The following is an 18,688-nucleotide window of genomic DNA, read 5'->3' on the forward strand; positions in this document are numbered from 1 at the left end:
CCACCTCCAAATTCTTTGCTCGCACCCTCTTCAGAACCTACAGGGCTACGACTTCCGCTCAGACATCTACAGCCTCGGCATCACGGCGTGCGAGCTGGCTAACGGACACGTCCCCTTCAAGGACATGCCGGCCACACAGGCAAAACAAAACGCCGTCCGCCCGCCCGACGTCAACCGAACTTTCCGAACCCTCCATTTTTTTGTGCGCAGATGCTGCTGGAAAAGCTAAACGGGACAGTACCGTGCCTGCTGGACACCACCACCATCCCGCCAGAGGAGCTCTCCATGAAGCCCTCACGCTCCGGTGCCGACTCGGGTATTTGCGAGGGGCTGGGAGGAGGAGGCGGCAGCGTCGGCGGCGGGATCCGCCACTCCAACGGCGAACCGGCTTCCTCTTCCTCGTCGGGACACCCGTACAACCGCACTTTCTCGCCTCACTTTCATGCCTTCGTCGAGCTGTGTCTTCAGCGAGATCCGGAGAAGAGGTACAAACGTGGTCAGATATGAAATTCCCTGGCCAAGTGGTCTCATTATTCCCATTTCTTCCCGTAGACCTTCTGCCTCTGCTCTCATAGGCCATCCTTTCTTCAAACAGGTGGGTTTGACAAATAGATTTGGAATGAGTGAGAAGGTACAAAAAAGGCCTCACCCCGTTTTAACACGATGTCTTCCATCACTCAGATTAAGCGCCGTCCCTCCGAGGCGCTGCCCGAACTCCTGAGGCCCGCTTCGCCCATCGGCCGCGGCGAGGGATCCCATACGTTGCCTTCTCCTTCTGGACTTGCCAGTCTGGAGTCGAGCCTGAGCCACTTAGATGTGGATGACTGGGATTTCTGACACTGGCACAGAAAGGCGACCTGCGTCTAAGTGTAAAAAAAAAAATGACGTTACTCCCGCCCCCCCCCAAGTTGACGAGCTGGTTGTCGTCTCACTGTCTTAAAATGGCCGCTTCTTCCTCTCAGGCTCTGTGGAGAAGATGGTCTACCTCTGACTCATCACACACACGTGTTTGCATGTTGCGTAACTTGGCCCATTGCATGAATGTAATGAAATTTGACAATAAAAGAACTTGCTAAAAAATACCAATTTTATTCACAATGTACACAGTCAGGAAAAAGGCGGGGCATCAGTCGTCCTCGTTATCGGACGGCGGCAGGTCGGTGGCAGCTTTGCGTTTCTCTATTTTGGCCAGCAAGTCTGAAATGAACGTGAGGTATAAAAACATGGAATACCGTATATTCTCGCATATTAGCCGCCTGCGCGTATAAGCCGTACCCTTAAAATAGTCTTAAAATCATTAAATTTTACAGTTTCTCTAGTTTAAGATGTGCCCTGATTCACAATTTTCACCTCCATATTCATGGTTTTAATAGGGAGTAAAAATCTGTTATTTTGAAGGGAAAATCTAAAGAAAACTCATCGCACGTGGAATTTCTGAGATACTGTATGAATCGAAAGGATCACATATAAGCTGTACCCTTGATTCAGTCATCATTTTTTTAGCAACAAATACAGCGTATATGCGAGAAAATACGGTAACTGTGGCATCATTTTAAAAAAAAAATGGTAATTTGAAGGCCAAATCTCAATTCTAATGGGGTATTAAAGTAGGATAAGTGTCTTACCCTTAGCTGGGTTGAAGACGCCATTAGTCTGAGTGTTGCACACGTAGCAGCGCTTGGACTTGCGGTAGTGCTGAAGGGCGCAAGTCTCGCAGAAATAATGGCGGCATCTCGGGGGGTAAAAAAGAAAAAAAAGTGAGTTTTCCCCCAGTCTACAAGCTCTAAAAAATTAACCAATCCACTTACTTTGTGACAATGGGGTTTTTGTAGGATTCCCTGCAGATGAAACACTTGAACGGCAAGTCCTCCTCATCGCTGCTCACCTCATAATTTTCATCATCTAGAGCACAGCATTAAAATTCACATTCATGGATTACAGTAATCCCTCGATTATCACGGTTAATGCAGAACAGACACGGCCGCGATAAATGAAAAACCGCAAAGTAGGGCCACCCCTATTAATTTTTTTTTCTACTTCAGTACTGAGTCCTAGTATCAAGCGGAGGAAGGGGGGTGGCTTCTGCATGTGAGTTTCAATGTGGATTTTCACATTTTTATGAACTTTAAAAAAACGTAATTACCCAAAAAAATCCCCCAGAAAAAAAGCGATGTAGTAAAACCGCGATATTCGAGGGATTACTGTATTTCCCCCCTACAAATCCCATTTTCACATCGGGCCGTGTCCAAGCTCACCATTATTCCCGTAGCGGCCCTCCTCCAGCTCCCTCTCGATCTGCCAGCCGTGTTTGTAGTCCGATCGATCGTGGAGGAACTTGCAGCTGTCTAAAATGAGAAATGGGAGGTGAAACAAGATAGTTTAAATCATGAATGTTTCAACGATCTCATTAAAATGACCTCCAAAGCCACAGAATCCAGTCTCCTTGTAATCCTTGCAGATGTCTGGCTGGTAGTCCCACCTGACTGTGGCTCGCAGGTGCTCCGGGGCTCGGATGGGTCCTTTCCTGTACGTTCACATGACAAACTGAATCTTTGTAGAAGGGAAAAACACACCCGCTGGACCCTTATGAGTAGTTTGTTACCCACCGGACCATGCCAGAGGATGCATTGCCCATGGTGGTATCTTTAGGTTTGATAAATTTCTGGTAATTGTTGATGCCACGGTAGATTTTATCATCCTCCTTGCCCGTCCGTTCCTAAGGGAAAAACACAGGGTCATCCATGTCCATTTTAGTCTTAGCTTAATCTTTCCTTCATCAAAAAACTTAGAATCACTCTCGGTTAACACAAGACCAGTTAAACACTCGGCAAACTTGATATCTCGTTTACCTCTTGGATTTTTTGGCTCCTCTCAAAGATGGCTTGAGCATCCTTGTCACGCTCTGTGTCCAGTTGGTAGGTTGACGTGGCGCCCATGTCGTCCGGCCCCTCTGGTTTCTTTTTGGAAAATGTTTCAATGTTTAGAAAATATGACGCTGGATTTTAATACTGAATATGATGACGTCATCATGTCAACTTACTGCTGAGCGATTAGACTTGTAGGAGACGGTGATCTTGTCCTCCTTGTCATTGTCACTATCGCTGGATGACACGTTTTCTTTCTCCACTTTCTTGGACTGCACCCGAATAAAATGTGAGATTACCATCTGAGTGACTTGTCTTTTCTTAATAAGTGCTTTCTGTAGTTTAAAATTAGAACTTAAAAATCACAAAAAAAAATGATTTCTGGTTTTAACCTGCTCATGAAGAAATTATTTTTTTAAACCGGTGTACAGCACTCATTTAACTTTTAGCTGCCATTGACAGTGTGAGACGTCCAATTCAATTTGGTAGTCGAAATGAATTGGACGTTTTCTACCGTTAATGCAAGCTGTCAGTGGCAAAGTGGTATTTTGATTTGTTTTTAATTCACATTGTATTGTTTCATAAATGTATTTATAATCATAAAAACAATATAAAACATGCAATAATGACTCACAATTCAAAAATATAGGTACGTACATAAAACACAATTGCTAATTCTAAGCTAATTGGAAGGACAAAAACTTGCCCTGTTAAGGGCTAAGTGTTTTTTTATGACAACCATATCCCCATTGCTGGTTATTATTAATATTAGTAAATAAGTAAGTAGTAAATAACCTTTTGAATCATGGGGTTTTCTCGCTTCTCTTTTCTATCCCTTCTGACCACGGAACTGATCTCTTCTTCATCACTGTCTGCATCTGAACATACAAATATTATCGTAGGAATTAGTACAAATATTGGCAACAATAACAATATTTATGAAGCACTGATACCTTTATCGCTGTCACTGGTCTTTCGTTTTCGTCCCGAAAACTTCTTAGTGGATTTTTTGAATAAGAAAGTGCAAGAGCCTCCTTTCGAGTCGTCGCCCTCCGCCATCTTGTCCGCTCAGTTTGTAAACAAGTAGAACCGTTTCCCTACAGCGCCCCCTAAGGATCCGGTTGTATTATCACATCAGTCCAACAGAACCAAACAAAAATAAATCTCTTTGAACGTGCAAATTATTTCACCACGAACACAACAACACAAGTGAAAGCGTTAATTAAAATATTTGACATAAAAATCATAAAAAAATGAGATAGTATCATGTACTACAGCTAAAAGGTCAATGCATCTACTGCGTGAAAATGTAACGAAGCGAAAAATATACTTGCGTGAGGTTGTTTTATTTTGAAGCATTAAACCGGAAACTGTATTTACCACTAAAGCACTTACTTGATGGCTTCGACCTCCAGCCTCAGCAGCAGCGAGCCGCACACACATCAGCATCAACGGCTGACAATTTCCGCAGAGGACAGCGGCTGCAAGGCCGGCACGGGGCCCGGCGGAGGGAAGGCGGGGCCCGGTGGTGGGTGCGGACAGCTGCCGGTGTCGCCGCTCCTGGATGGACGAATGGAGCCCGGCTGCGTGCGCACGGCAATGGCTATGGGGCTGACGTCGAAAAAGACGTCCGCCCGGAGCGTCGGAGTGGAAAGAAAAAACCTCATCACGGTGTGCAGGTATGTCACGACATGCCGGATCATTCCGTGTCCATCCATTGCACAAGAGTAATAAAAAAAAATAAAAAAAATGGGACATTTCCCATTTCCCAGTGGCACTACTTCCTGATCCTTTCTATTTGTATTTACATTTAAATAACATCCTGCCTTGTTCTTAATCCTAGGCCTAGCCATAACATTTGCTTTAATTTTTCCTATTCGTTTCATATAGTATCACCTGCTAAATCATTGTAAATATGAAAAAAAATATGTATTATTTTAAAAATCTGACGTGAGGGAAATAAATGGTATTTCTTCATCCTCCTGATGTCCACTGCTAACATGGGACAAGGGCGTGCAAGGTCTCCTCCCCCTCTATCGTACTCCATCCGAGGTGTCCTATATATCATCATCATCATCATCTGGATCATCGGGGGTCACGGGTTGTGTGTTGTGCATGCGTCATTTTACACTGCCCTCGCAAATGTAGCCATATTTACGGGTCAGGATTCGCGATCACGATGGAGCAGCTGAACCTTAACTGAAAGAATTAAATGATCTTAATATCACAAAACATCACATCAACAAGGTTCCTTTGGTACAACAAATGCAAACCATTCGACTGAAATCAAACAAGTCAAATATTGAACACTTCAACTGCCCTATATCCCAATTGTCATGTCCATTCACCTATTACTTTGTCCAATGTTAAAAATAAATCTACCCTCCCCAAGAATAACAAACAGGCCAAATCAAAAATAGACACAACTATCAAGACTTTTTATTCCTGTAATCCAACCTTCCTGATTTATTTTAGTTCCACAAACAATGAAGCAAACTGAATCACAAAGTGTAAAAAAAAACATCTTTGCAATCATTGACATGGGACAGTTCTAAGATCCGTTAAGAGATATATATTTTTAGAACATAAATAATCATAATGATGACAAATTCCACGAGGACCAGACACGGACAAAGCAAGCACAATCACATTTTGATCAGTATTGTTGACACGCAATTTTTCTTTCCACTTACTAATGAGCAGCAGACGTGAAAGTCACGGTCTGGAATGGGTGAAGGCAGACATGGTGGTCCCACATCAGCTGGTTGGAGCGGGTACACGGCCTGCATGCTGCCGTACTACTAGATAAGCGGCTGGTTATGATCAACTCAATGCACCGGGGACTGACTACTAGGTTAAAAGTAAAAGACAATGTGATGTCAAACACAATAGCCTCCTGACTCCCAGTAGTTCAAATTATTCCTCTGTAAACCTAAATATCTCCAACCCAGTGCGTCCAATCGCATTAACTCTTTTTGTGCTCTATAGAGGACATTCAGGGCTTTCTAATGATACCAAATTTCATATGCAGTATTACAATGACTTGACATAGATTGGGGAATTTCAAAATAAATGTGATTGGACAACTTTTTTTTCTCCTGGTAGTCAGGATGATATGACCTTTTTTTTGCTTATTTTTGTTGCTAAGTGTCTTATTTTTGCTGTAGTCTAGTGTGTACATGTTTTTTAATGAGTTCCTTCATTTCAGTTTTAATACATATTTGGGTTTATCTTATCTATGGAGGTTACGTTTTCATTTATATTGCCGTTTGTTAGCTAGAAATGGTTATGCAAAGAAAGAAAAACTTAACATGCCATAACTAACACCATCGAATTTGCCTATGCATATAATTGATACTACATATATTATATGCGACAAATTGAGTTTGAAATTCAAAATCATGCATTTAGTTACAACCAAGTACAAATACTATTGTTAAATATATAACTAGAAGGGATATGGTGGGAAAATGCTTGTCATACCCATTGAAAAGTGACAAATGAATCAACCAATCAATTTAGCATGAAACAGTGTAGACACACTTGTTTTGCTTTAGTAAACAACAAAACGTAAGCTTTGAGCTCATCATTTTGATCTAAAAAAAATCCGCAATGGAATTAATTTAGGGCCAATTCTCTTGTTTGCGTGAAACGCAGAGGAAAGCAAAACAAACCTCGGGGCGCGACAAGGTCGCGGGTGGTCGGACGCCACGAAAAAAGTCACGTGATGACATCCTGGGGGGGGTGGGGGGTTCACTGAGGAAGAACTGTGGCGAGGGCAGATGACGGAAGAATCACTGCAGACTGTTGCCGGGCTGTGCTCTTGTTGCCCCTAGCAACAGGGCAGGGGGATTTTTGTACAATTTTTAATGGGGTGTTTTGGACGCTTGGACTCTGCAAACCTGGAAAACAAACAACAGCAGTGAGAATACAAACATTTGGCCACTAGAACGTGAAATATAATTTAAAAATGTCATGATTTCCACTATCCTACTGTAGAGATTTACTATTTTTCATGCTTCTCCGACATAATTGCCTGTTTGTTCTTTCCTGATGTCCACCTAGAGCCAAAATGCTCTGTAATATGGGGAAAAGGGGATGTAGGACACGCCCAACAAGAGTTACGCTTTCCATTTTGGCCTTGGCCCAATATTCTTGAATGATTCATCAGCCATTAATTCTCTTGGACCGTCCAACGGTAGACGGTAGGGCGTGCTTCATCATCGTCTGCTGCTAATGCGACTGAAAAATGAGAGAGGATTAGAAAGAGAACGAGGAGAATCGAGGGGTTTGACCTTGGGGTCCCAAAATAATGAAAATATCGGTTTCAGTTCGTATCCAAAATCTGTTGTACACGGCCATAAGAGCGGAAATGTTCATTTTACAGGCCTAGATTTAGTTCTTTGTTAGTCTATTGTAAATTCCTAAGACTTGAGATCCGTTTTGTATCGTCTCCCCCAACTGAATCCAAAGACTGACAATACCAAAGTATGGATTTTAACACTATAGAGGCTTTTTGAGAAGGTAGGTTCCATTGACTGAGTATCAAATCATGTATTTGGGGAGGAAAAAGTGTACTTCAATAGGTTCTACTTGGGTCCTGGAACCGATTGGTTTTGACCTTCGAGGTTCCAGAGTACAGTAGAAGGCTGAGGCAGGAGAACAAGAGGGCATTTAAAGCCAGCCATGAGTGGGCTGGGCGCTGGTCCAATCGCAGTGAGAGTGGGTTGCGTATGTTGGGGCGGAGGGGAGTGAACACAAAAGAAACTTTTCAAGAGAAAAAAGCTGTTGTTTTTCTGTGTCCAATGGTACCAAGAGTAATCTGCTAGTCTACAACAGAAGGTTCCCTTTGGATTCTCAAGTAGCAAAATCTGGTCAACGAGGTCACTTCAGGCCCACTGGCTTTCTTTCAGTAGTACTAAGTTGCTTACATATTGTTTTTGTTTGTTAAAGAAACTTGAGTCCAAGAGTAACTGGGTGGCTCCTGGTTTGGGTTTTAAGCAGTCAAATGCATACCTGTCAACCTCTGCCGATAACTGCCCTTATAAATGATTATGATTCCCCTTACAAACCCCCAAAAAAGCTTACAAACACCGTACGACTCGTACGAGTCGTACGGTGTTTGTAAGCTTTTTTGGGGGTTTGTAAGGGGAATCATAATCATTTATAAGTGCAGTTATCGGCAGAGGTTGACAGGTATGCAAATGGGGGATAATATCTGAAATATCATGACATCGTGCTAGGCTAGCGATTTCTAGCAGACTGCTGTAGTGAATCTATTCGTATGAATGACCTTGATATTGACATTAGCATTTTTTAGCTAACTAAACAAGTTGCTTTCAGTATAAATAAGAAAAAAACTGACCTGATGGACTGACCCGATGTTGCCCGGAAAACAGTCTCAGGCGCAAAAGCCATTTTATTCCAGTTTTTTGTTCTGGTTGGGGAAGCTTGGTCTTTTGGCGCTTGGCTCCCGTCCCCCCCGGCCGGGACGAAGTCTAGAGCGTCTTGCGTTTGGGGAAGAGGGCTTTCCGAAACGACGTGGTGGTGGTGCCTCGGCTGAAGGAGGCGCCGCCCAGGGAGATCTTGGTCTTCCCGCTGGTGATGGTGGAGGCGCCCAATGAGGTGGTGCTCTTGCCTCGTGAGATGGAGGAGTTGCCCAGGGCCAACTTGCTCTTGCCCCGCTTGATGCTGCTGTTGCCCAACGTCAGGGCCGTCTTGCCCTCGGTGAAGCTGGTGTTGCCCATCGAGCGAGACCTGGTCCTGGTCCTGGTGGTGGTCTGGGCCTGGAATGAGACTCGGCGCTTGGCTCTCAGTCCACGCTGGGCATGTCAAGCTGGTGCAGCTGGAACGCCCGCTCGGCCAGTCCTCAGATGCTGCAGTAACGCCAGCCGCGATCCCGAGCCCACCAGGATGCCGAGAGAACCCCGACGGGCATAAAGCGTCCGTTGAGCTGCCGGACGTGGGCTCGGCCAGGCCGCATACCACTCCGGAGTCGCCGTGAATGCACAGAGGCGGCCCGTAGGTTGTGGGCTGCCCGTCCAGAGGGTGACGGGCTGGGGGGAGACTCGGGACACTTGCGCAATTGTCTCGCCGACTTGACGACACCGGGGACATTGTTGAGGTCGGTGGGGGTGACATCACTTTGTTCTGCGCCATTGTTCCAAGTGTAAATGCTTCAAATAACTAAAACAAAAAAAAACACACCTTGAAATGTTAGCTTAAAATAACTGAAGAAAAAAAAACGTGAAATGTGTTTCCGTGCAGTGGATTTTATTATCCGTTTGCACGTCATTACATTTTTGAAGAAGCAAAGTTAAGACTTATTATATTGTAAAATAGTCACTGTACATTTAAATGGTTTGATTATAGTGCACTCGTCCTTAATTGTATCCACACATTCCTCTCTCCTTTAAAATTTAAAATTTCTCACTGATTACAAACCTTTCTAGCAACTTGCTGATATGCCATCATACTATTTTGCACTATAACTTGCATATTTACATTTTTTTTTTTAAATCCTTGTTTTTTTTTTTGGGGGGGGGGGGGTGAGTATAATCTGACATCCATCCTTTTCTGTTAGGTTCCAATTTCACGGTCGGTAATTCCAGTCAATGAAGCTGTGCGTCTTATCGCCTCTGGCGAGGGTGGTCCTGACCACGGACGCGCACTTGCTCCCGTGGGTGAAGGTCAAGGTGGTGATGGAGCTGGCCGTTTCCCCTCGCGTGACTTTGGTCTTGCCCACCGCCACGGCGCTCTTTCCCAATGTTAGCGTGCTTCTGCTCCAGGCGATGGAGAATTGACCCCAGGAGATGGCGTTCTTGGTGCTCAGCAATAAAAGGTGGCCCTTTTTGAAGGAGGTTCTTCTGGATGAATAGCTGCTCTCAGAGTCTCTTTGAGTTTTAGGCTCGCTCTTCTTCTTCTTCTTCTTTACCGAGCCGGCTTCCATGCGGCGCTCCATTTAGGTGGTCCTGCGCTTCGGCAAGAACGCCTTGCGGAGAGAGGTGGTGGTGGTCCCTCGGCTGAAGCTGGCCCGCCCCAGAGCCACGGTGGTCTTCTGCCTCTGGATGGTGGAATCTCCCATGGAGGTGGTGGTCACTCCGCGGAAGATGGAGGAGTTCCCCAAGGCCACGGTGGTCTTCCCCCTGGCGATGGAGGTGCTTCCCACGGCCAGGGCGGTCTTGCCCTCGGTGATGCTGGTGTTTCCCATGATTGGGATGCCGCCGATCCAAAGCTAGATGAAATCGCCGGCGGTCCTAAATAGCCGCGATCGGATGAGGGGGAGGGGAAGGATTTGATCGGCTTTTTCTACTTTTTTTTTTTTTTTTCTTCTTCTTGATACGCCGGGCACAAAAGGACCTGGAAGCTCCGTGTGAGCGCAGAAGCTGCACGGAGGAACAGGGGGTTATTTGTATTGTTGTCGTAATTCTGAAGGGCCGCTTTGTGCGGCACACAAGACAATCGGGGTGACCTCAGGGAAAAGATGGCGTGGAACTGAACACGCCGCCGCTACCTCCGCCGCTGTGTCGGCATACAGTAGTGCATTTATCCCGAGCTAAAGAAGACACTTCTTGTGTTTTGCTTTTTAGGTTTTCCGTCAAGACTCTCTTGGAAAAGTATACCGCCGAGCCCATCGATGACTCGGCCGAGGAGTTTGTCAACTTTGCCGCCATCTTGGAGCACATCCTTAGCCATCGCTTTAAAGGTAATGGAACAATATCCTGGAGATTTGGAGCATTTTTTTCAATTTCCTGCTCCTATACGGTAGTTGCGTTTCCCCCCCATCAGGAGTGGTGGCAATAAACGTATTTAAATTCAACGTACAGGGATAAAAATTTAAAAAGTGATCTTATTGGACGTCTATCAGTCATGGCAGCAAATTACGATTTTCAAAACTACTGTATTTTGTCGCATATTTGTCGCTAAAAATGACTGAATTGAGGGTACGGCTTATATGCGCATAAATTAGACTTGACATGCACGAAACTGGAAGGTGACAGACTTACTCAAAGTAACATTTGTACGCCCTATTAAAACTATGAATATGCAGGTGAAAATTGCAAATCAGTGGGCGTCTTATAAGAGAAATTGTAGAATTCAACCATTTTAAGGGTGCGGCTTATTCGCGGATGCGGCTAATATGCGAAAAAAACGCGGTATTTCTATTTGTATTATTTGCTCTAACTCTGTTCACGAGGTTAGCAAAGCTATTTGTTTATAAAAGATGGCAAATATTTGCTTTTAAAGAAAGGATTCAAAACCAAAGTTTGACTTTTTGACCTAGTACTTACATACTGGAAGGAGTGTGTCTACTTTGACCAGTTTTTTGTTTCTCCATTGTTGCCAAGCAGGTTCTGCCAGCTGGTTCAGCTCAGATGGACAACGCAGCTTCTGGGAGTACCTCCGCTTGGCCTGTGGGAAGGTTCAGAACAACTGCATCTCCAGCATTGAGAACATTGAGAACATCAGCACGTCCCGAGCCAAGGCGAGGATCTGCGGGTTCGAGTGCGCGCCTCCCTCGCATTTCTTGACTTTGTTCTTCTCAGGGACGGGCTTGGATTCGAGTGGCGCTGATGGAGAAACGTCTGTCGGAATACGTGTCCACTGCCCTCAGGGACACCAGGACGACAAGGTGCACTGTAATTCACAAGCCCTGGGTTGCCAGATCTTTAGCATTTGTGGGCAAAAAAAACAGATTTGAATATTTTTTTTATTTTTTTTTCCCTCCAAAGATTTTAACACCAGTTTTGTGTTTACAGGAGGTTCTACGATGACGGCGCCATCATGCTGAGAGAGGAAGCCACGGTGCTGACTGGCATGCTCATTGGACTGAGTGCCATTGACTTCAGGTTATTTTTCATCTCAACGTTAAGCCCAAACGTCTCCAATTGGGAATCCTTCAACTGGATGCCAATTTACATTTCGCCCGTGTAGTTTTTGCCTAAAAGGGGAAACGCTGGATGGCAAGTCGCCGGCGGTGATCGATTACACGCCCTATCTAAAGTTCACTCAAAGGTAAGGATACGGATGTCTTTGGATTAGCACGTGTGGCTAGCATTCGCCGTTCCTCGATAGCTACGACTGCCTGAGCGACGAGGATGACCGGCGTAGCGTGGACAGCAGCAACAGCGAGGAGAGCGTCCCCGAGCATCCTTACATCCCGTTGGTGACCGACGAGGAGAGCTGGAGCAACAAGTGCCGCAAGATGGAGCAGAGATTTAAGATCGTGTACGCCCAGAAGGTGAACACAACAACGCAAAGAAGATATTAGTAGCTTGGATTATGGACCAATGAAAAATGACAACTCATTGACTACGGAAACTAACGTTTTTTTGCAGCAATTTACATGAAAAAAAAATGTAAATGTTGAGTGTTTAAATGGGTTTTGCGTACAGGGCTACCTGGAGGAGCTGGTACGCCTTCGCGAGTCCCAGCTGAAGAACGTGGAAACGGAGAACAAATGTCTGAGGGCCAAAGTGGACGAGCTGACCTTGCAGAGTCAGCGTGAAAAGAAGGAGCTGGAGGCCGTCGTGCTGGAGCTGCAGGCTCAGCTGTGAGACAATCTCCTCTACCTTTCATATTTACTACACCATGCCGTTAAAACTGGGTCATTTATTTTGCTCCCGGCTGGAGGATTGTTTGCTAGCATTAGGGCCAAGTAGTGCATCAGTCAAGTTTAACTTTAAAATATATATATATATATATATATATATATATATATATATATATTTTTAATAGCGGAAAAAATCGCAACGTAGTGAATTCGCGATGAGTGAACGCAATAATCGAGGGATTACTGTAATTAATTTGGCATTAAAGTTCACTTGCAGTACATTTACACACTGCGACAAAGCTAAGATGCTAAGACTGCTATCTTACGGCACTAATGATAGTTTCCGTTAACGTCAGTAATGATTATTGCTGTCTTTCTGTCTGTCTCTCCTGAAGCTCATCTCTAATGCCTTGTGACTCCTCCCACCTTGGAAAAAACCTTTCCATCCCACTTATCAATCAATGGACCACCGTCTCTGACCACCAGGGTGATGTCAAACTCTTCCGCAGGTACCCAAACGATATCTCAAACACATGGAAAAAAAAAAAAACCAGCACGGATGAAAGAAACCTAACGAAAAGATCCCTAAAATGGAGAATGGATGTTTACTTGCGGTTTTCGCAGGAGGAGTTTCCACAGCATGGAGCAACTTTCTGCCGAGCTCAGCCTCAACTCGGACTCTCAGAGGACGGACGACAAGCAGAACGGAGACGCCGCCTGGACTTCAGCAGGTAATGAAGAATGACTGCTTTAGATGCCACCTATAATCTGCATTTCAATCAATTTTGGATCCCAAACATTTATTGTTTCAGGGAAAGACGACACACCGTCCATGTTGGGTCTTTGTGGCTCTCTGGCATCACTGCCCAGCTCCAAGTCGCTGACCAGTCTCAAGTCCAGCGAATGTCTGGTCAACATCAGCCCCGCGCTTTCTCCCAGCTAGGAGGACACTCCCCACTTGCCCAAACCCCTCGCTGCCCCCCATCCCAGCAGGGCCAACCGGCTATGTCTCCTTGAATGTACAGCAGGAATTCTGTTCATGATTATCCTTGCCTCGTCTTTCTTTCTATCTCTGTCTCCCTCTCTGCAACAATTTTATTTTACTTTGGACATCAGACCAATCCAATCCAATCCCCAATACTGTAAAACCAAAAACAAACACGCATCTTTGGATGTGACGCAACACTACAGAGTTAGAATCATGGCAAAACTAAATTTGTTTTGCAAAGGAAACTTCTTTCAAATGAGGAAAAAAAACTGGTGTTTTGCAAAAAAAATGTGTCCTTCAAATCATAAAAAAAGGTTTCGCCAAAGAAACTTATTTCAAAAGAGAAAAAATCATGTCTTTTTTTTTCTCTTGTGGATCGGAGCACGGAACAAAACGGCTGCCGTGAATAGCCCCGCCTCCAAAACGGCAACGATGCTTTTTAACGCTTCAAACGCCACTACGACGAGAGACAGTCAAAAGAACGGGAGTGTGTTTAGGTGAGAAAAAAAGGAGACAAAAGCAACATAATGGAAAGCAAGACGTGGCTTTAGATTAGAACTGCATTATAATTGGACAAAGTCACATTGGTCGTCAATGAGTGTTCAGTAACATCATCTCCAAAGGGTGAATGGACAAAAACAGCTACAGAATTCTCCTTCAGCGTCCAAATACGCTGCCCACGGGGGCTTAGAAAACACACTACCTCCTTTCAAATCACCGATCACTTGATGAAAACACTAGCATAAAAAAACTGCAAGGGAACAACTGCATCTGTCCCCAAATAAACACAATTAAAAGCCTAACACCAGTGTCTATATAAATTAGCTAGAGAAACTAAAACTGCAGTCACCTTGTCAGCAATGGAATGTGCCATTTGCAACACAACTAGGCAAGCTATAATTTATACATGACCACCTCTTTGACACCACTTGTTTCCTCTGCAAATAAAATACAGCAGCTTTGAAGAGAGAAAAAAAAACAACAAAAACAAACATGCTCGCATGACAAAAAGTGGAGAGGCTACGTATACAAAACAACACTACAGATACAATATTTGTCGTCTCGGATCGGGAGAAAACGTCACCACGACGATGGAATATCGACTTCTGTTTACGTTGCAAGTGCGGGTGCGTGCCATGCAAGTTGAACTATAAAACCTCAGAGGAAGAAGTGTTACCGAGCGAAGAAAAATCTTCCTGCGGGAGTAACTTTGCTGCCCAATGGAGAACGTCAACATTAGGCAACTTGGCCAAGTTCGTCGACAATGTTCAAACCCGTAAAGGAATATTACTGGCATAAGCAACATTAAAGCATCCTAACTTTTTTTTTTTCAAAACTTATACCGGTTGTATTTTTGAGGATAAAGTAATATTTAAATAAGGTTTACGGTGGATGCGCACAAAATCACAGTTCTTGACCTACACTGCTTATTTGCAGTTTTTTTAAGCCAATGGATGGAAATTATTGGCTATTCCAAATCATTGTAATATCACTGCATTAAGGTTTAAAAAAAAAAAAGGCTGTGCGGGGAAAATAGCAAGTTTAGAATAACACAAATTTAGGAGAATACACTTTTTTAGATGAAATTAAGATGCGCTTTTTCTCAAGTCTAAACCTATTGTCAAAAAAATAATAAGTGCATAACCCGATTTGTGAGCTTTTTAAGATACAAAATATCGTCAAGGCTTACTTTTTTGTTCCGAGTTGCATAACGAGCAGTAGTCAGAGTGGCAGTCAAGTTCCCAAAAAGCAGCAGTTTGGCACAATTCCTGAAATGATTGAATGTTTGAAATGAAATCTAATTCTCAATATAACAAAAAAACCATAACTAAACTGGTTGAAATGTCATTAATAGGCCGACAAAAAGGCATCAAAGTTTGAGAACCAATTTGGCAGTAACACATTTAGTAGTACATTCAACAATACTGAGTCGTGTATCTTTTATCCTTCTTTGTGGTTGTTTCTATTTTTATATTTTTTATATTTTCTGCACAATGCTTTTTTCCCATTTTTTATTTTTTCCGTTTGTTTTTAAATTCCTAAGTCTGTAGACTAATTGTTCCTAAAAAAAGAATTGATTTACTTCTAACTTTACTCTTGTAACAGTCACTTTTATCATTATATTATGATTATTGTAGAAATTCTATCGACAGTGATTATTTTTGGAGTGGCCTTAATATTCCTTGATGGGTGGGAACCACGGGAAGACGAGACTAAAATAAAATAAGCACTTTTGAGAATATTGTTGGAGAAAAGTCTCTCCACTAAGAAAATAACAAACAAACAGCATGAGTGTACAGTATCGTGAACGAAAACAAACATTTGTGCAGCGTTTCCGAGTAGCGAACACACACACACGTACAAGTCCGCCGGGTTCCGTCGGTCCCGCGCCGCTCACACGCGTCCCACCTTGGCGTCTCCGATGGCGCCCCACACGTCGAAGACGAACTCGTCCGGGAAGGCGAAGTCGCCCAGCGTCTCGTCCAGAGCCTCGGCGAACTCGTCGGGGTTCTTTTTGTCTTTGCCCAGCTCCACCATGGTAGCCGCTAGATGGGAATGAATAAATTAGCTTTTTTTTTTAAACTGGAGTCCAAAAAAAGAAACCAGGTCAAAATCCCGCCTTGTCATGTACCTAGCTCGCTGTCTCGGATGCCCATGTAGCTTTCCAGCAAGTCGTCGACCTTCTCGATGGCTTTTTCCTCAAAAGCAGAGGGCTGAGGTGGGGGACAAACATTCAAAAATTCAACAACAACAACAAAAAGACACTTTAGTCTTGCCATTTAAGCTTACCACTTCCTCTACGGTAGCTGGACCCTTGGAGCGTAGCCGCAAAGTCCCCCTGCCGGAGCCTAGCTGGACCCCTGACGATGACCTGGAGCCCCCAGACCTCTGACTGATCATATCTGCACACACCCAAGGGACAGTGATTGATGGAAGACAGCAATGCTGTACGTCAGGGGTGTCAGACTCGGGTTGGTTCGCGGGCCGCGTTAACGTCAACTCGATTTCATGTGGGCCGGACCATTTTAGATATATTTAGATTTTTTTAAATAAATGGATTAAAAGAACTGGATTAAAATCCCTGAATATTCAGTTTTTTATAGATCTAAAACAATGTTTATTTTTGCTTTTTTAAAATATATTTGTTAGATTTTACAAAATGATTTTTGAACTAAAAACACAGAAAAAATTGACTAAAAAAATAAAATTATTGATTTAAAAGGGGGAAAATCAGGAAATGTAATATACATCTATACTCTTCATTTTAATTTGATCCTAAAACAGAAAGTCGGCACTCATGATTTACTTTCCCAGGCCACACAAAATGCTGCGGCGGGCCAGATTTGGCCCCCAGACCGCCACTGACACGTGCTGTACGTTCTAACGATATATACACAGCTAATCATCATCAAATCCTTCGTCAATTTTCATCATGTTACGAAAATACCGTATTGGGCCGACTATAAGACGGTGTTTTGCATCGAAATAAGACTGAATGAGAATTCTACCATTTCTTTCCCTTGACTGTTTTTATTGAAAAATTAATCTAAAATAAATAAATGAGTCAATATTGATTAGTCTCCAACTCAGGGAATAAGTTGAAAAATAAATATTAATTTTGAGGTTGTAAACATAGCCACAATTACGGACCAGCCAATCCGTATTTTGGTTTTATATCTAGTATATTAGATTGTGACATATAGAAATTTACCCTTATCGTATTTATCACCTACCAAAAGCTTTAAGTGGCTCCACCAGCTTGATGGTGAAATCCTTGCCCTTGGGCAGCTCCTTGAGCATCTTGGCCACCTCGTAGTGTCGACAGCCAATCAGGCGCTGGCCGTTGATGGACTCGATCATGTCGCCCACGTTAATCACCTGGATCTGGTGGATGACGCTGCCCTCACGGATTCTCTGATGAAAGGGATACCCAAAAAAAATCATCAATGGTTTGTTTGTGTACTTTGCCGCAGATTTTTGCTCCAAATTAGCTCACCTTAATAAAAGCATAACCCGCTCCGTTGTCAGTGATGGTCAGGCCGAGCGCGTCTTCCCCTTTGAACACTTCAATTTCTTTCTTTTGGCCTTTAATGTGGGCAAATATAAAGTCTTCTAAGCCAATCTGGCCTCCCAACAGTTTGTCCATGTCCACCTTGTGAGTGTTCAACGTGCAAAACATCACCTATTAAGGGGAGAGAAGAGTGGCTTTAGGTTCCTTTGGGTTTTTCCAAACCTTCCGTCCGAAGACTCACCTCGGCCGACGGGATGCCGAAGGCTTCGCCGATCTTGGCGTAGAGCTCTCGCACGTTGCTGAACCCCTCGATGCGTCCGGTGGGGCTGCCGTGTGCCAGTTGCGTGTGGAAGATGAGTCTCGGCCGCATGCCGCCGGGCGGCGGGGGCAGCCCCTCCGAGGCGGCGCCGTCGCCCAGGCCCACCACCACCTCGCCATCCAAACCCTCCACGTTGAGCCCGGCGCGGATGGGTTCCGCTTCCTCGTTCTCCACCAACGGCGACGCCTTCTTCCTTCTTCCCAAACCCAGGGGCATGGCGGTCTTTTTGACAGCTGCGGTCCTAGCAACGGGGGCGTCGGGGGTCTACGTCACAGTGGGGTCCAAGTGCTTCAGACGAGCTCGAGGGCTGTCTTAAAGGTCCAGGAAGTGGACCCACAAATCCACACATCAGAGAAGTAGAACTCAAGTCCAGTAGTGATTCCGTGGGTTGCCGTTAGCTACAGAAAAAACAATGATGCAACGTGTAATAAGTTCCCTTTGATGCATAAACACCGCAAAAGCACCTTAGGTTGCTCTGCGAGTATTATTATTATCTTTTTGTTTTGGTCATAATGAGCTGCGAATTCCACACCTGCCTTGTCAGTTAGCACGCTAACTAGCAAGCGTAGCAAAAAATGTCCGGAAAAAAAACCGCAATTGCAGACTTGTAATTTAAATAAGACCAGGTATATTAAAACTAAAGTCCTCGTTGAAGTTAGTTAATTTAATTTTTAATGCTGAGCACAGGCTGGATACACACGACACGGTAGTCAAGTCTTACCCGAGTTTTTAGCCAAGTGTTGTTAGCCAGTTCCCTTAAAAGGAAGTCCCTGCAGTGAAGATGCCAACAAAATAAGAATTTGACAACCCGGTGATGACTTTTAGTTAATCCCGACGAGGTTTGAAAGAGACAATTTAGCAAGAAAAATGTGTTGTTTGGTTGCTAGTATGCGGCTGTGGATGATTAGCGTTTAGCTTTCCAGCCTTGTCAGGGGTGGAGCCTTGATGCGTT

At 44.1% G+C, this 18,688-nt stretch overlaps 5 protein-coding genes and 2 long non-coding RNA genes across 9 annotated transcripts in view; 2 read left to right on the top strand and 5 right to left on the bottom strand.

Annotated features, from left to right (window-relative positions):
* LOC144088822 (uncharacterized) overlaps positions 1-876 on the bottom strand; it is a 1,876-nt gene extending 1,000 nt beyond the window's left edge. Inside the window, exons 1-2 of the long non-coding RNA XR_013304946.1 lie at positions 650-876; positions 242-462 (exon numbers count right to left, since the gene is read on the bottom strand). This is a non-coding gene — a long non-coding RNA (uncharacterized LOC144088822). The remainder of the gene's footprint in view (positions 1-241; positions 463-649) is intronic.
* Positions 1-1,082, top strand: part of strada (STE20 related adaptor alpha) — a 3,880-nt gene extending 2,798 nt beyond the window's left edge. For both annotated transcript variants that reach the window (XM_077619499.1, XM_077619500.1), the window contains 4 exons: positions 35-139; positions 211-485; positions 553-595; positions 682-1,082. In XM_077619499.1, coding sequence (XP_077475625.1) covers positions 35-139; positions 211-485; positions 553-595; positions 682-837 — 579 coding nt within the window. In that variant the 3' untranslated portion in view covers positions 838-1,082. The remainder of the gene's footprint in view (positions 1-34; positions 140-210; positions 486-552; positions 596-681) is intronic.
* On the bottom strand, positions 1,070-4,464 carry rnf113a (ring finger protein 113A). Its single transcript, XM_077619504.1, has 11 exons — positions 4,260-4,464; positions 3,818-3,973; positions 3,660-3,742; positions 3,041-3,136; positions 2,850-2,957; positions 2,607-2,716; positions 2,418-2,524; positions 2,256-2,345; positions 1,809-1,902; positions 1,626-1,732; positions 1,070-1,197 (listed from the first exon to the last, which is right to left on the bottom strand). Exons 2-11 carry the CDS (start codon positions 3,921-3,923, stop codon positions 1,127-1,129), a joined length of 972 nt encoding a protein of 323 aa, XP_077475630.1. The 5' UTR covers positions 3,924-3,973; positions 4,260-4,464; the 3' UTR covers positions 1,070-1,126.
* LOC144088821 (RUN domain-containing protein 3A-like) lies at positions 4,258-14,208 on the top strand. Its single transcript, XM_077619507.1, has 11 exons — positions 4,258-4,543; positions 10,454-10,569; positions 11,216-11,349; positions 11,411-11,496; positions 11,624-11,713; positions 11,799-11,879; positions 11,940-12,105; positions 12,260-12,417; positions 12,813-12,926; positions 13,042-13,148; positions 13,230-14,208. The coding sequence occupies exons 1-11, from the start codon at positions 4,263-4,265 to the stop codon at positions 13,358-13,360; spliced, it is 1,464 nt and encodes a 487-aa protein (XP_077475633.1). The 5' UTR covers positions 4,258-4,262; the 3' UTR covers positions 13,361-14,208.
* LOC144088819 (uncharacterized) lies at positions 5,287-9,279 on the bottom strand. Its single transcript, XR_013304945.1, has 2 exons — positions 8,230-9,279; positions 5,287-6,766 (listed from the first exon to the last, which is right to left on the bottom strand). It is a non-coding gene; the product is annotated as an uncharacterized LOC144088819 (long non-coding RNA).
* Positions 9,406-12,563, bottom strand: zwi (zwilling). 2 transcript variants are annotated; one of them, XM_077619506.1, is made up of 3 exons: positions 12,266-12,563; positions 11,156-12,047; positions 9,406-10,120 (listed from the first exon to the last, which is right to left on the bottom strand). In XM_077619506.1, exon 3 carries the CDS (start codon positions 10,072-10,074, stop codon positions 9,826-9,828), a length of 249 nt encoding a protein of 82 aa, XP_077475632.1. In that variant the 5' UTR covers positions 10,075-10,120; positions 11,156-12,047; positions 12,266-12,563; the 3' UTR covers positions 9,406-9,825. The 2 variants fall into 2 exon arrangements, with proteins under 2 accessions (XP_077475632.1, XP_077475631.1); XM_077619505.1 differs by having other exon boundaries at positions 9,406-10,585.
* Positions 13,931-18,682, bottom strand: gipc1 (GIPC PDZ domain containing family, member 1). The gene is made up of 8 exons (XM_077619503.1): positions 18,458-18,682; positions 17,659-18,134; positions 17,403-17,588; positions 17,140-17,320; positions 16,196-16,308; positions 16,038-16,119; positions 15,815-15,951; positions 13,931-15,174 (listed from the first exon to the last, which is right to left on the bottom strand). The coding sequence occupies exons 2-8, from the start codon at positions 17,950-17,952 to the stop codon at positions 15,085-15,087; spliced, it is 1,083 nt and encodes a 360-aa protein (XP_077475629.1). The 5' UTR covers positions 17,953-18,134; positions 18,458-18,682; the 3' UTR covers positions 13,931-15,084.
* Positions 18,683-18,688: the final 6 nt, after the last annotated feature.

Source organism: Stigmatopora argus, chromosome 14 (genome assembly GCF_051989625.1).
Source record: "Stigmatopora argus isolate UIUO_Sarg chromosome 14, RoL_Sarg_1.0, whole genome shotgun sequence".
Classification (NCBI taxonomy): domain Eukaryota; kingdom Metazoa; phylum Chordata; class Actinopteri; order Syngnathiformes; family Syngnathidae; genus Stigmatopora; species Stigmatopora argus.